The following is a 17,698-nucleotide window of genomic DNA, read 5'->3' as shown; positions in this document are numbered from 1 at the left end:
ACAATACTTACATTGCTAGAGAAATAGCACCAGGGAGCTAGCTCAGCACCAATCCCTAATGTATTCAGTGTGGATGCTCAGTCAGCTGCCAACCTCTATTTTGCAGTTGTTAACTAGTTCCTGCCAGAAAGTCACAAAACAGTCTGTATTTGAGCAAAAGCAGCTGGTAACATACTAGTTTGGACCTGTGGTCCTTCTGGGGCAGTAACAGCCATTTACAGAATTATGTACTACAGTCCTTAGACCCAAATTAAAAGTTACATAATAACTTGCCTAAAAAGGTGCCTTCCTCCTAAACAAGCCTCTTCATCTCTTCTTCTGTCCTCAAAAACATTGGAATACTAAACCTTTAAATTCAATAAAGTTTAACTCATGAACTACTGGAAAAGATAAATTGCCTCTACATTTCTGAACCTGAACTAAAGAGATACAGCAAGGGACCACAATGAAAGATTTTTCTATTCTATAATTAAAAGAGGCTATAATGTTTTACCTTTTGCTGATGCTAAACTCCTTTGCAGGATACAAAATTACTTAGACATTAAGAATGCATTCTTATCCTTTTGATTATTAAAAGGATGTAAGAAAGGACAAATTACAACATAATGCTAACTACTAAGAATTAAGTGTTTCAGAATAAGAAGCTCTGCCTATAAGTTTACATTAGTATCACACTACCAGGTAAAATTGATCTACCTTAAAAGTATGTATATTCTCTAAATTATTAAATAATTTGCAAGACATTAAGATGATCAGTAAAACAGCACTATACCAATAACTTATAAAATGAATACTCAGCCGCTATACTCAAAGCTATAATCTTAAAATCTCTGGCATTATCTAGAAGATTACGAAATTTATTTTATGGTCATTGCTTTTTTCTCTAGAGCAGAATGATGCAAACCAGTGATGACTGATGCACAACCAGCAGCTCTACATCACAGTCCTCCAGTTTAAATCTTTAATATGGAAGTCAATATGCACTGAGGCATCTGAATTTGCTTTACCGCTACAAAGAGAAAAGGCACAAGTCCCTACTGCCTCACCACTGCCTCCATTCCAGTAAAGCAGATCCGATCAACTGCAGCAGCTCTCTTCTGATGTACGCACCAGATCTCCCTACTCAACACACCACATGGAAAGAACACAAGCCTAGGTAGGTAAGTAGGAAAGTATTTACACTGAAGCCTACACTAGGAGAAACGTTCGCCAAAGCTCTACACCCTATGAAAGGGCAGGTTAGGAGAGGAGGGAAGAAAATTGAATGTTCATCCAGCCCCTGTGGGTTCCCACCTCCCTGTACCTGCCCTTAGCCTGTTCCGTTCACACAAAGCCGCAACAGCACCAAGTCTGTGTACCAGCTGCAAAAATGCCGGTGTGCTCCAATTGATTTTGATTCATCACACTGCTAGAAGGAGGCAGAACAGAGCTGGTGAGTGGTTTCTCCTCCTCTCCTCTCATAAAACACTATGAACAGAAAGGGAGCAGACGAGAAGCTGAACAGAAGCGCTGAGAGCAGCTCCTCTCTGAGCAGCGTGTCTGGCCGCCGCACGACGTACAGGGAGATCTTTCCTGTGCATGTCCAAAGCTACTGGACTTTTATAATCCTCTTAGTCACGTCTCCGTTCAGCTCTTGGGTCCCAAGATTTCCCACTTTAAAAATCTTTCCTATCCGTCTGAAAAACTTGGCCTTTACACCCTTCTACTAAAACTCTGGTCTGGCCAACCTGCACAGGCAGCTATGTAAATCTTTCCTTTAACTCAGCCACTCGCTTCTCCCACGCCTTACTTGGTCCAGCAGCACACTCCTGCTAGACCCAAGCCACTACTCCCCTTGGAGGATTAACACTCCTTTAACTTGTGCAATGTAGAAAGAAGGTAGCAGGGAAGAGAGACACCAAAAGCATCTTAAAGTCAGTGGGGAGCCGCAGCAGGAAGCCAACGGCATGTAACCCTTTAACACTTAAGGCCAGTCTCAAACTCTCTCCTGGCTATTCAGGCCAGACTGGAAGATAGTGCCAACACCAGCTCTGCAGTGATACAGGAGATCCACCTTCTTAAAAGATTCTTGTAAATATACACTTGATAATCCATAAGGAAAAAAATAAATCTATGTAATATTTTACGGTTTAGTTGGTTTGAATTATATTCCCAACTCAAAACACCACTAACAATACTCAGCCCTCTATTTATAGAGAGAAAATATACTTCTAACTAGATATATACCAATTTTAAAAAAACCAACAACCTTAATTCAGATACAATTGATCTGTAAACAAAGTTTGCATCTTTCTAGTGGTAAGTCACCTAAAACTACACTTAACATCCAGTGGAATACTCTTCTAGCACTTACTTCTCCCAAACATTTATAAGAACACAGAATAAAGTTTTGTAAATTTTTATATTTAAACAAAACTTTACAATAAGCCAACCCTACTTTTTTCACAGCTTAAATGATTCCTCATGTTTCAAAGACTGGAATGACTTCTTTATTTCTGCCAAATCTCCGAAGAATCTAAAGATGTCACTGAAGGCCACTTAAAGTAAAAAACCTGACTGCTGCTAAGCAACCCAGAAAACATCCTTACATGTTCAATTGTTTAGTGCATTAAAAAATTTCACACATATTGAGAATCCATGTATTCTGGATTCTAATGATGGTAATGTCTTCCACACAGAGGAAGAAAAGAAAATTCTGCAGGATATGTTTGTATTTCAAAAAGGAATTGCTTATAAAGGACCAAAGATTTGATCAAATTTATTCACTGTTTCTGCAGATGGAATAGATTAGAAACAGATTCTCTCTTATCCGCTATTTTACACACGCTCCAGAAGTAAATTTACTAAGGAAAACCAGTACTTATGTTTGTTTTACTAAAAAAAAATGTACCAAGATTCTTTTCCACTATATAAAACAATATTTAAAAAACGTATTTCATATCCAGACTCTTTAAATCAATGCTATTTTAACTGCTCTAACTGCACATAAACAAAGGCCATTTAACATAATTTAATATTTCGCCATTTTATAGCACTTCTCACCCACGGATGCACTTACATATTCAGAAAAAATGAGACCAAGACTTATATTCTTTGAATTAGATCATGATGAAACCAAGTATTTCCAGATTACAGTAAGGACAACATGCATATGTATCCTTCATTTGAATTACATACAAATACATATACATATTTATTATTTTAATATTTCTATTACACACAGAGAGATGTGCTTTTAAAAAAAGATTTTTATTTTTTTCTATCAAGTGATTAACCTTTCACTCATCACTTCTTTTGTAGTGCAGTGTAATGTTCTACACGGGAACTACCTTACAAAGCTTCTGATTTAATTACACTGCAGTTTGCTGAATCCCACTTTATATTCACTCAAGCAATTCAATTATCTTACCATAAAGGTCATGGGGAGTATCTTCAGAAAACATCAATCTGCTAAAGCTTTCCATAACATAAAAATGCTTCGCTGCATCAATTAATTGACGTAACATTTATTTTGGAATTATAGCTTTCATTTTTTGCATTTCTCAAGATGTTTAGTCTTAAGTTACCAATCTCATATATTCAACTGCCATAAGTTTATTGCAGGCACAGTCTGAACAGAACAGAGCCAATAAAAATAGATATAATCAAAGCTCTCCATTCACACAAAGTTATTGGCAATAGGGAAAAAGGCAAATTTAGAGGTTAGTTTAAACCACTAACTCAGAGTGGCAATACAGATTCTTAAAACCACACTTTGCTTCAAATGGAAAAAAGTATCATCACTTGTAAGTAGAATTAAAAAATATTTTTAAACAAAAACGGAAGTGGCAATAATATATTTAAAACTTTGGAATATCTGGTAACCTCACCATGAAACTTCAGAATATCAATACAATTGAAAATTTTAAAACTTTATATAGCAATAGCTATATAAATAGCACAGGTAGGTCATAAAACAAACTGTTTGTGTACGTGCATATTACATCAAGAAACAAAAATCACACAAGTACATATTATAATGTTCAAAAGGACTGAAACAACACTTTTTAAAAAACAGGATAAATCATTAGTATTACCAATTTCTACCTCCAATTACCTATTAATATTGTTACTTCCAGGCCAGATTTACTTGGCTTAATGCCAATTTTCAGATGTGTTATACTATAAATCCTTTAGCTGAACTTCATTATAAAAATGTTGCAAGTTTTCCTCTCAAGGAAGTATAACAAGAATGAAGTTTAATCAGACGAAGCCCGTGATCTGACCTGTTGCACAAGCAGCAGAATGGCGTTTTGTTTTTCTGCTAGTCATCTCATTGGTAGTATGGGCAATGAATCTAGCTTTTACAGATACTTTGAATCAAGTAAGTGAGAAATAACACAGCACAATTTTTTTTTTATATCCATATTCAAATTACATACTTATTTCACTTGCATGATCTGGAATGAGGTTGCATTTTTCATTTCCTTGGCACTCATTTTTATTTATAATTTTTGCTTTCAAAAGCTCTGTAATATTCTAACATCTAGACCAAAACCATCCTGTGACACTGTAACTCTTATAAATAGAAATTATCTTTACAAATTAAAAAGCTTTAAAGAAAGATTGAAAGACCTAAAAAAATGACCATGCCATAGCTTCTTAAAGAAAGTGTTGGACAGGCCCACAGGAAAAAAAGAAAAAAATACCCCAAAAATAGAAAACCCCTTTTATGGGATGGGGGAGGGAAAAGTACCTAAAAAAAGCCACACTATTACAAAGAAATTCTTCAGCATCTACATACTGCAAGCTTCACAATAACCATATAAACACAGAGATTGCTGCTTATTTTTCCTCGAAAACAATTCTTATAGGCCTGATTCGTATCACCTGGTTTTAGCAGAAAATGGAACCAAGATTCTGCAAAACCTCCCAGGCCTGGCCTGCACAGAAGTTTAGCAAATGGAAAATGGATGGCTTATGCTTCATTTGCATCTACACATGTTCCCAACAGGCAAAAAGCCAAAAGAAGCATGGGGAGTACTATTTTCTTAAATTAATATTGGAGAGAAAGCTTCTCCATACAAGTTCATCAGCTTTTCTACATAAGGAGTATTTTTCACAATGCTTATTGCAACCCTTACACACCAGGTGAGCACTGGAATTGCATGGGAACAGGGAATTTGAGGCTGTGTTGCAGCTGGCATCACACTGACCAGCTTCCTACCTCTGGGAAAAGGCTCAACAGCCAAACTGGACTGGGGAAAGAAAAGCAATTTAATGGAGGTCTCAGGGCAGACCAACGGAGGATATTGCTCCTAGTCCAGTAACATTTTTATCAGGCCACATTTGTACCTCTCTAGAGATGGTGTAACAGTTGAAGCATTTAACTGCATACAGACATCACTTATCAGGTGCTAACTACATCTTTGAAATATTTACAGCTGATCACAGATTGTATGCGTCCTGGCAAGTGACCTCCTCAAGTGACTACAGTGTGCTCCAATAGTCCTTAGCCTCTAATAAAATGGGTCAAATCTGATCTTTAGAGTTCTAGGGGATATCAACCTGGGCAAATTTGAAAAAAAAAACCACCCAACAAACCACCAAAAACCAAAACTAAGCATTAGAAATAGTAGCTTTGTTCCACAGCACTTATAAAACTGTTGATCTCAAGATGCCAAATTCAAGACACAGCTGCTGGCAGCTGGCCACTTGGGAGGTAGTCAGAATGACTGGAAATCTCCTGCCTTTTAAATCAACATCTATTATTGTCTGTCTTTCTCATCACAAGTGATACATTTATAAACATTTTTTTAAAAACCCTTCACCCTTGAAAGAAAAGAAACCTAAAGAACAAGTTATCTCCTGTTTGTTCGCACTCACATGTGCAAGGAAGAGACTTCCAGGAAGGGTACATTGAGCAACAAGTTCTTCTGAGGTTTATACAACAGAATCCAAGCGATAGAGGTAACACGAATGTGTTCCAAACTAAGCTGCACTGGGAAGACCTGTTTTCACAGCTTGCTAACGTGCCATCACGTTAAGAACGTAAAGCTCAGTAGGACACAACGTAAAGCATAGCATGGAGTCCATGAACTGCACCACTTGAACAGCACAGACACTCCAACCCACAGCTAGTTCCCACCGCTTGGCCACTGAACCTCCAGTTAGTTTATTCAGTGACTGTAAGTGAACCCTGATGCCCCAGTTCAAGCCCAAGCGGCTAAGAAGCACACACAAGCTAACCAGAGCTAATTATATCATCCTGTGATGACGATTTTAAAAGTTGTTTGAAGGCAGCAGAGCAGCAGCGATCAACGCATTGCCACCTGTGTCCCACTTCCCCCAGCCAGGCTGGGGGTCCCTCCCACCAGGGACCCTCCAGTCACGTTCCCACAGGCCAGAGCACCTCTGGCAAGACTGCCATCTGTGGCCAAACGCAGCACCCACGCACCCCTCATGTGGGTGAGAACAGGCTAACAGAAAGTGCCCACCGAGACCTGCCCTGGCAGCAGCTGCCTGTCCCGGCCACCATCTTCCCGGGGACTGCGGAGACTCGAGTGCCAGCAGCCTCCCCAGGCATGGGCTGCGGCTGAATCTGCGTCAGGTGGACCCAGCGCTGGCATATAACAGACCTAGGGTATGTACTCAACTAGCACGTGCACGCACGCTGCTGCCAGCCATGCAGCGAGGTCACCACACGTCATCTCACATACCGAACCCGTGACTGCATCACTCAGGTTGGTGCAAGCAAATGAAACATGAAATTTGCTGGGCACTGTCACTTGTTCTCAGGGCTTTAAATAAGCCCTGGATACATTAACACCTAATGCAGACTATCCAAAGTTTTTCCTTCTTTTTTTGTCAATATATATTTAAGGAAATAAGACAAGATACAGCCTTGGCACAAGAACTGATACAAGGGTTCAAATAAAAACAAGAAGTGGGTATAAGGAGGAAGAGGTCAGCTGCCCCAACATTTTGATCTTCACTGTTCATTGTCAAACAACAGTTCCCAAGCAGAGGCCAGTGGTCAGCAACTGGCCTATGAAACTGCATCGCACATTAAGAAAAAAAATTTGGAAACACTATAAAATGGTAAACAGTAACTTGCAAGATGATGATTAGCATATACTTAGGAGCCACCGTAAATTATAAAGTGTTAAGTATCTAAAGAACAGCAGTAACCACATCAAACAAATAGAACAAGAACAAAAATTTTAGAATTATTTGTGATTTTCTACCTGTTCAAGAGGACCATAGCCTAAAAATGCAAAGGTAATCTAAATATCCTTTGACTGCTCCATCAGTATTTTAACTTTCACTGACACGACACTAAAATCATCAATAACCAAGCATAAGAAATCTGAAGTTAAAAAGATACATCTAAATCCTACCAGGACTTTAAAAGGTGGAATGTACAGACTAATTTTTCCCAGCAGGTGTTTCTCACTGCCCTAGGAAAGGCAAATTGACCCCTATACTCAGTCACAATTTTTATCAACCCTGGAGTACAGTTCAGACTGCACAAGTGCCATTATTAATACTGGTATCTGATCAAGCATTTACCTAGAAGTGTGTATTTATAGTCTTATTCAATATATAACATTAAGAAATATTATGCTCTAATATTACCGTCCAATATTAGGTTTAGTATTTTAACTCAACAATTACAAATGTAAAATTAATGTTAAGCTTAGTAGTTAAGAATCCTTTGCTCTCCAAAAGAGACATCAGTGATCTCACTTCATCACTGAACACTGCAAAAACTGACAACTCTCTAGATTTTATGGAATGTTTCCTTTTCAGAAAAGGGAGAAAAGTCATAAATGAAATTTTGCCTCTTGTCCTGTCATTAGGCACCACTGAGAAAAGTCTGGCTTCATCTGCTTATACACCCTCTTCATGAAACTTGGTTTGCAGCAGAAAAATTAAACATAATTGTGCTACTAGGCAAGTGACTTACCTATTCAGACACCTAGCATTATCTCTGTTCTGCATTTCTTTTAAACCCCCATCCATCAGACCCATTTTTTCTTGCATAGACATCAAGAGTTTTTCACCCCAGCATCCAAAAACTACATTTTTACATATAAATGAGATAACTTGAATACCCAGATTCCTCAGCCTGTATTAGCTAGAGAGATAATGGCAAAAAGGTAAGAGCTCTGTGTTTTCTATGAGAATTACAATTACTCCAACAGTTCCACACATATAGTAACGTGGCAGAGGGTTGCTATCACTCATGAGAGTTCCCTCACAATATCAATGAGCCTTTAAGAGGAAACATTTTTTTTTTAAATTAAGTATTCCTATTCCAGTAAAGAGGATATCATTCTAGACATCTTTACATAAATCAGCTATAAAAGTCACTGAAACATGAAGAGCTACATTGCCCCATGCAATACAGTCATGCTGATCTGAACCAGAGACATGAAAGCCTAGTCATAGACAAAAATAGATACTGAGCAGCAGTTGCAGATATGTTCAAGGAATGTTTTTAGTTGCTTAAGTCAAAATTATTTTAAAAACTACCACTGATTAACCGGTAGCATCTTAAAGAAGAAATCCTGAAATCAAGTACTCATTCCTTCATGTATGAAAAGTACACACAATTAATAAGCTTATCTGAACTCCAACTCACGTGTAGTCATATTAGATTTTGTGCTCAAAGTTCATGACAGTCACTGCTGACTCTTCACAGTAAGGGATATTACTGGGAAAAAAAATAATTTTTAAAAAAAGCTAGTGGTTCTTCAACACCAAGATCTGAAATTAAAGAAAACTAGCATGTTTCATTGTTTGACAGGCATAAAGCCAAGAGCCTGAAATAAGTACTCAAAATAGGACATATTTTCCAATAGAGGTAAAGATTACAATGTAACCAACAGGAATGTGCAAGCCAGCAATACTTAACTTAGCAGTTCATGCCAAACCATGATAGTCCGTTGTACTACTTAAAAAACACTGAAACTTGAGAAAGTGGTATTATTACAATTGTTAACAATGGAATGCAAGAACATTTTTAAACTACAAGTCACACAAATTCATTTCATATATTTATTTTTGTAGAAATAGACTATTCAGCACTTTAGGGATTTGAAAACCTGACAAAGGAGTTGAAGTTTTTCTCTGCTACATGCAAGTAAAACACCGAATGTAAATGCTATTAGAAAAGTTCCAGTTTCCCCACATCTATGTCCTTGTCCAGGTTATACTGATACATTGCAAGGAACAAAAAAAAAAATTTAAACCCACCAGAAATCTCACAAATTATTTAAAAAACCCTATTTTCTTCCTCTAGGAAGAGAAACTGTGTTTAGGACCTACTAAAATAAAGAGTTTGATGAGATATTTCAGTAAGAATCTGGTCAAAGACACACTTCACATCTCAAAGCTCCAACAGGGACACGAGGAACTTTAAACAGAAGTATAAATCAACAGCACTCTGAGTATTTTTAACTTCAGTTGGAAGCAAGGGACACCAGTTATTTGAAGGATCTCAGTACATTTAGTTTTATTATACAGATTTCTACCACCATCACACACAAAAACCCCATCCAGAAAAGCAGTAATTCCTGCTTAGCCATTTAAACATAAAAATCAAACATTAATTTAACACAGAGCTTGCCATCCCCACACAGAAACCATCAGTCAGAACCATTCTATTTAAGTTACAATTGCCTATTAAGCAGCTAACTCACTCAAAATCTATTAATTAATGTCTTCAGGGTCTAGCCTCTAATAAAACTATTGTTTGTAGCAAAGTCTCAGCAGAGGCCCGGGTTTCCTAGACATCATCTTTAGTACATTCAAATGCAAGTGTTTTTCTTCCCCCCCCCCGCCCCTCCCAAACTTTGCTCATCACACTTATCAATTTATCATTCTCTGTAGTTAAAACAAACTAGCAGACAAGTGTAAGAAAAGTATTAAAGGTACACTCTCCCACATAGTTATGCATTAGTAGGGAAAATATACTTGTTAAAATATAGCAAGTTTCACCTGATGGATCAGCAAACAAAATAAATTGTTTATCATCCAAGCATCAGAACTAGGCATTGCATAAGTACAGTCGGGGTGACCTTTAGGCAAAGGAATTGATTTTTAGTAGATTTACAGTAAATAAGTTTCACCTAGATTAAGTCATGCAAAAAAAAGTACGTCATTTCCTCCTAAGCAAAGTAGGACTTCTTTTGGTGAAAAATTATAGTTGAGCATTTTTCTAGCTCTCAAAGACAGGCAAAGAGCACCAAAACTGAGGGAGCGGGACAGGGGAGTGCTCACCCAACACTGCGAGGACAGGAGGGAGAGCTACGCAAAGGGACTCAAATGAGCTGCTTGTACTGACTGTTCACACTAAATTCGAATTAGACTACTTTTCTCCTTACTGCCTAAAAAATAGTAAGTGATCCTTTATTATTTTTAGAAATCAAGTCCACATTATGTAAATTAAAACTGACACAATTCCTGTAAATTCTGACCTACTGCAGTTAGCAAATGAAGGCACTTGTCAATGACAGCAAGTACTAAGGCAGCACAGGGCACGGCTGTTTTCCAAGATTCCCTCTCGGTATCAACACAAATTGCTCTGGAAGATGAGCTCAACAGCAAACAGGGTGCTTGTGGTGCCCAGCACTCTTCAGTTTCCTAAGCATGTAGGCCTGCGCTTTTCTTCATGTGTTCGGTTATCAATAGCCAAGACAAATGCTGAATTACCTCACAAGAAAAAAAAACACAAAAAACAAAACACAAAACCACCCATAAAAAAGTCTCTAGATCCCAAAATTTAAATTACCCAAAAGAGTCCCCAAACTGAAAGATGATGCATAAAAAAACCAAAACAGTACAGAGAAAAGTTGAATTCTAACAGGTACACTTTTTTTTAAAAAAAGAGCCATATGTAATAAGGCATCCACACCACTGCTAGAGTTAAGACTCGTCTTAAAAAACAATCATGTGGATTATGTATTTTTTTACATGAGTACTGTTGTGTGATAGTGCATTATAAAGTCACAAAGTATTGAGGCATGTGCTGTACATACATACCATCAAAACCCCCAACATCTGATAAATAACATAACAGAAAAAGGATTATCTGAAATCCAAGACAGGTATAACACTTCGTAGCCAAGAATAAGACCATGCAAGAGAAAAAGGTGGTGGTGTTTTGGTATTTTTAAGGTGCACGGCCAACTTGTCTAAGTCTATTGATGGCTGTGACATTAGCTGTAGATTATACTTTCTGGAAAGCTTTTCTAAGTTTAATGTTTTGCATTTTTGTAATAATACTCAGCTGCTATGGTAACAGGCACTCAAACATTCACTAAATCATTCCACAGTATTAAGTCACCTGCGCATTCACCAGAATTAAGTGTAGAGCGACAATAATTAATAGGGCTACATGAAATATCATCTTCTGTCACTGCTGAAAAGAACAGCTGCTCAGTTTTATTGAAATTTGCCTCCTGGAAAAAAGAAAAGTTTATTCTGAAGAGATCTGTTCACCAACAAATTCTGATGAAGACATGCAGCAGCATAAGATAGCTTACACTCCACTGCAAAGACTGAGATTTGTTTATGGAACAGTATTGTCATCATCTATAAGAAAGTAATAAAATAGTCAATACAAAACAGTTAGACACAACAAGAAAATAATTATTTTTATGTTCAAGGTTTTTACCACAGCTTTTGCATTTTCTGATATTCCAAACAGAAAAACCAAAGCTCTTTTAGAAATTCCCTCTACCTTTCATGTAACATATTTAACTTAAGGCTATTCAAAACCAAACTTCTAAACACCAAAAATACTAAAACAATTATTTCAAAGTGGAAAAAAATACCAGTAGTACTCTCACATCTATCAATATAGTCTGACACCTCAGTTCAGAATTGGTTCCTGCTTTAGATACCACTGGTAGCAAACTAGCTACATCAAGTCTTTTTCGAAAGAGAGTTACCCAGTGTCTTGCCACAGCACTTACTCCAGCTGCAGACTCTCTATCTGATGGCAAGGTACCCCAGTCCCACCAGTCTGCCATGCCCCAGTGAGTCCCACTGAAGTCAGTGCTGTCCCCCAAGAAACTATCCACAAAATACCAAGCACAGCAAAGCTGAAAATAACCATGGCAGAAACACATAGGAAATTCAGCACCATAATCACAGAATGTAACAGAAGCACCAAGCCAAACACTGAACTTCTTCACATACTTTCTACCCCGATTGTTTTTTTTACATTTCATCATTAGTACAGTAAACAACAGATGTTAACCAGCAAAACAAATAACGGCTCCTCCAGCAAGAATGAGAACATTTCCCGACAGGTTTCTTCAACAGATGCTGTTTCAAACTTCGCTTTAAAGACAACTGAACCAAAGATAACCTATTCTCACTTTCCCATAATATAAGAAAGCTATGGTGAACATAAGAAGAAATCATACCTTTTAAAATTATTTAAAAAGTAACTTACACAAGTGTAAACATGCTCTCCAGCAGCTGGTAAAAGCAACAGAAGAGCCTTTAAACATCTAATATGAACAAGAAGCTGTCTTTATACCATCTTGAATTAAAAAAAAGGCAAAAAATTGGTTAACATTTGGAAATCAGAAATCTGGTCATCACCACTTAGACTACAGAGCTGTTTCCTTTACATGATGCAATTTCTGCATATTTTAAGAACTTCCAGTGAAGGATCTGGTATTAGAAACCATAGGAAACACGACTCTATGAATTGTCTAACAAAAGTTAGTTTCTGGAGATGGCACACTGCTTTCTTTCCATTATTCCTTTCCTACTACGGGGAGTCAAAGTTTCCACTCCCAAAAGATGACCACGCACACAAAAAAAAGTGGGGAGGAAGGTTAAAAAAATAAAATCAATTTTGGCTCGTAATCAGCAGTATAGTTGACTCTGAATTTCTGGGTACCAGTTACAGATCCTGCTTCATGATGCTCTGACACACTGGCAGAGCTACTTGGCGCTTGAGGTATTCTCCTACAAGAAAAGGATAAGTAAAACTTATGTTGTAGGAAGTCAAGAGATGAAATAAAAACTTGTAGAGTACGGAGAGGAAACGGAATGAAAGCAATAACATTCAACAAACAGTTCAGTTCTCTGACAGAAAGAACTATTATGTTTGCCTCATGTTTCCTAATAAGCAGTTTTTCATTACCAATAAACCAGAAAGTTTGTGTTTTCACACATCACTTACTGAGTCCAACACACACTTTTCTTCACAAAAAGGATAACTATCTGATGCAAAAATGCCTCAAATCACCTGAGGCATGTGTATTCTAGACTGGACATAGAGCAACCTCTCATCAAAAAGCAGGCAGCATTCTGTTTGCATTTACTCACTGTACTCTATCAATCACAGACTTTTTACTACACTCTTATCAGGATAAGAAAAAAATTAAAAAGGAGCAAACAAAAAAAAAATCACATTTTGACACTGGCTACTACTGGATGACACAACCTATACAGTATTTGGATTCTGCTTAGGAGTTTTGTTTACCCTCGCGTGCTTGCTACCTGAGGCAGTAGAAGGAAGGACTGTGTGTGGGATGAGATAATGGAAATTTATTTTGTTACTAGAGGAAAATGTGAAGGCAACCTTCAATCTTCTTACAGCACTTTGTAACTTTTGACCCTTTTTCCTACCACTTCATGCACAGAAATACTTTTTCTTTTCAATACCCACATGTTTTTGGTTTTAAGACACTTTTGATGAGCACATCTTTATAAATAGTTGTTGCTGCTTATGAGACTTCTGTTTCTCTGAATTCCTTTCTCTTTACTGCATTACATAATGAGATTTTTCTACTAGGACTAAAGTATTACCTGATTAAAGATTAACTCGCCCCCAGGAGAGAGAATCTCAATTAAAAAAAATTCCAATCATTGCAGTCACCAAGTCAAACCACAGCTCTTCGGTGACCAACCCAACTCACCCGCTCCCGTCCCTCCGCTAGCTCCCGCGGCCTCCCATCACTACAGGAGGCAGGCGCTGACAGAGGATGGTCAGGCAGCGAGCACCTACGGCTTCCAGTAAGTGAATGAAATGCCTCCCATCTGACACGCCACATAAACAATAGTGAAACGTTTGTCAGAGGGTTATTTGTTTTGAAACGTTTGTCAGAGGGTTATTTGTTTTGAAAATGTACATAAATGCATGAGTTACCGTGTTAAGTGTAACATTAAGTGATTACAAAACAGTAGTCCTAGGGGGCCTCCAAACCACCACCATATTTCCTTGTTGATCCAAACATGTCCTAAGATTTGACAACATAAGGCCTGAAACTCACCTCTGTTCTCATGAGCTGTTCAGATCAGACAGCAGGGTACACCCCAGGGTAATTACCCCACTCAGCAACGTCCTCAGCTGCTTTAAATCTATTTATCTGATCTTTAGCAACAAAACCAGCAATTGCTACTCCTATACTGTTTTGTCAGAAGCTGCCTACGTAACCTCCACTGAGAGTTAGATAATTTAAAACACACCGGGACAAAATATGTCGCCTCAAAGAAAAAAAAAATAAAATAAAAAGAAGGAAAGCAGAGCCAAAGGCAGAGCAAGTCCTAAGGCAGCGGGTGCTGCTGTCTGCTCTCCGGGAGCCTTCCCGGCTCCTCCGGCCGGGACACCCGGCTTCAGAGGCTCCCTGCCCGCTACGCGGCGGCCTCGGCTGTTCCTCGAAAGCCGAGAGCCTGAACCACCCTGCCAGAGCGGGGATATTATGTTTTTAAAGAGGGATTTGTGAGAGACCTCGACCTTCAAAAGCCGCAGCCTCTCAGCGCGCCGGCTGCCGCTGCGGGAGGAGCCCCGGCGGGGCTGGGCACCGGCGCCACCCGCGACGCCGGGGCCGGCCCGGTCCCAAGCGACATCTGACGACCCGGGGGTGCCCCCGTCACCCGGGCCATGACGCTCGGCTCTGCTCTAGAGGGGGAAACAAGGAGCCTCCTCCCCCCGCCCCGTTCAGCCCCGTCCGGGGAGGCCACGACGGCGCCCGGGAGTTCGGGACCGCCCGCGGGGCTCCCGCCGCCCCAGGGCCGCGGCCAGCGCCCGCCCGGCCAGCGGCCGCCCCTCTGCGGCGCCGGAGGGGCTGACAGGAGGATCCCCGGCCCGGTGGGGAAGGCAGGAGACGCCGGGCAGGGGGACGCGGCCCCCTTCCCTCCCGGGCCGCCGCCGCCCCGCGCCCCCCGGGGACCGCCGTCGCCTCTCCCCGCCCTCACCTTGGAGCATGGCCTCCAGTTTCTTCCTGTCCACCCGGAATCGCTCCTCGCCCCACTCGGGGCTGTGCAGGGGCCGCGGAGGGCCGGCCGAGTCCTCCTCGGAGCCGGGCACGGGCGAGTCGGTGCTGCGCTCGCTGTTGGAGCCGGGGTCGGAGAGCGGCTGCTGCAGGTACCCGCTCAGCGGGTCGCACTGAGCCGCCATGGCGCTGCCGGGCGGACCCCGCCGCCGCTCCGAGCCCCACTCGGCCGCCTCCCCGCGGGACGCTATCTGCCCCCACAGCCGCCCCCCCGGCTCATCCCAGCCGCCGCCTGCCAGAGTCCCGGCGCCGCCGCCTGCGCCCGCCTCTGCCTCCGGCTCCCCGCCGAGTGTGCGCGTCCCCGGGCCGGCGGCGGCGTCCGCGGCTCGGCGGCGCCCCCAGCCCGCCCGCAGCCCGCACAGCATCTCCGCCTCCATTGGGCCGCCGCCGGCCCGCCGGGGAGGGGCCGGGGATATCCCCGGCCGCGGCCCGGGAGGAGGGGGCAGCGGCGCGGCGCGGCGGGAGGAGGGAGGGGAGGGGAAGGGGAGGGGAGATGCCGCCCCCAACGGCACCGCCTCCGCCTCAGGGCCGGCGCGGGCCGGGGTCCCTGTCAGCGGGGCTCCGGGGGGGCGCCGCCGCCCTGCCCGCCCCGGAGGGCACCCCCCCGTTCGGAGCAGGCCCCGCCGTGAGGTGAGCGGTGCCCGGGTCGGGGCGGGGGTTGCCGGGCTGCCCGCAGCCCCCTCAGCCGTCCCGCCTCCGCCGCCTGAGGGAAGGGTCGGCAGCGATCGTGCAGTGCGGGGTGAAGCACGCGACGGGTGCGGTGGCGGCCCTGGAAAACGGGCCCTGAGTAACAGCCCTGCCAAAAAAACGATGAAACGATCCCCCCGAAACGTGCCTGTGTGTGCGAGAAACGGGCAAGCCAAAATTCTGCCGGCGTGTCCTGGAAACGCCGTTCGCTTGGCGCGGCTGACGGATCTCCTCATGGCGGTGAGGGCCCTGGCTGCAGCTCGGTGGTTTTTCTGTAAGAAGCCTCAGAAGGGCGAAGCGCCTTGTGCTGCGGTGCTGCACCGTAGGAAACCAGGTTACGCATCCCTCACCTTCAAGGCGTGATTGCGTTAATCCACACCCAGCATCCCAGTGCTAGATTTTACCATGGCGCAGTTCGTACGTATCGCTTTACAAAGAGTTTAAGCACAAAAGCACACACTAGCGCAGAGGAAGCGTTGGCACGAGCAGTCACACAGGTCCGGTTGCAGCGGTGCCGTTTGTCTGTCCCTGCAGCCGGACGCGCTGCCCATTTCACCTGCAATATTTCAGGCGCCTGTCATCTTTCTTCTCCAGTACTGGAGCCACCATATGTTTATGATGGCCAGACCAAGTTGCTGTACGCACGCTGGAAAGCAAAACAACAATTACAGCTGACTTAGGTGATGGTGAATTCACCTCATAGTTGATGTCAGATTGAAGGACCGTGTTAAAATTCGTCAGGAGCTGCGCTGATCCTCCAAGTAGATGGGAACTGCCCTGCATCCAGTTGCAATATGCAGTCATTTTTACAGAGGTTCAGATTTTGGCCTCCTGAGTCTTTATGTCTTTCCCACCTCATGCCATGACAGTGTGACTTCTACAACACCCATGGTTTAATTTCTACTGAACTTTATGTGCACGGAGGGAGGCACTCTTAGTGGAAATGTCTAGTATTCAATTGTATTTAATTCATTTGGTGGTCTCACAGCCTCTGTGGGTGCTAGCCAGTGGCTTGCAGGCATCATACTGCTCACAGTATCCTTTCATACTTCTCATGACCGTGGGAAATAAAATGGCTACAGTAATAAGCAGTAGAACGAAGTACGAATATAAGTCATGAAAACATTTCTCTCAATAGTTTGCTTGTAAGGTGTTAATACTTTAAGTGTGCAGGGCAGTCTGAGGAAAGACTGAAAGTCTCTTTCTTCCCAGTTCAGAAGTTTACAGTTATCAACTGCCTTTTTTTTGTTTTGTTTTTTTGTTTGCAGATGGGAAATGAACATTGTCCATATCAAAACAACCTGAAATTCAGGGAAGTCTGCTGCCCCACCTCAGATCAGCACCAGCTAGAGTTGTCTGTCTTGTAGATGCCAGGACCAGTGAGTTACACAATTCAGAAGTTATGAGTGTTGACAGCGGCAATTACAGTCCACAGCAGCTACAGGTGCTTAGCACCTCTGAGCAAAACAATTATTTGGGTATTTTCCACTCATAAACTAGTGAGATTTACAGTCAGAGATTCTCAATGTAGGAGGTCCCTTCCCTTGTGTTTTATCGGTTCCTGCAATATAGCCACAGAAACCTTCTTTCGCATCAATTAGCTATGGTTGAACTCAGCAGTACTTTTTTTTTCCAGCAGCCATGTAAACAATATAATAAATCAAAGATCTCTTAAAAAATAATGATATACACAATTTAGTTTTTATTCATTGAAAATAACCCTTTCA

General features: G+C 41.9%; 1 protein-coding gene across 1 annotated transcript in view; it reads right to left on the bottom strand.

Moving 5' to 3' along the window:
- BICC1 (BicC family RNA binding protein 1) overlaps positions 1-15,575 on the bottom strand; it is a 112,418-nt gene extending 96,843 nt beyond the window's left edge. Inside the window, exon 1 of the mRNA XM_054832286.1 lies at positions 15,208-15,575. Within this exon, the coding sequence (XP_054688261.1) occupies positions 15,208-15,409 (202 nt within the window). The 5' untranslated portion in view covers positions 15,410-15,575. The remainder of the gene's footprint in view (positions 1-15,207) is intronic.
- Positions 15,576-17,698: the final 2,123 nt, after the last annotated feature.

The sequence above is a fragment of the Grus americana genome, chromosome 7 (genome assembly GCF_028858705.1).
Source record: "Grus americana isolate bGruAme1 chromosome 7, bGruAme1.mat, whole genome shotgun sequence".
Taxonomy (NCBI): Eukaryota; Metazoa; Chordata; class Aves; order Gruiformes; family Gruidae; genus Grus; species Grus americana.
Note: the sequence above shows the minus strand (reverse complement) of the source record. Positions and strands in the feature narration are given on the sequence as shown.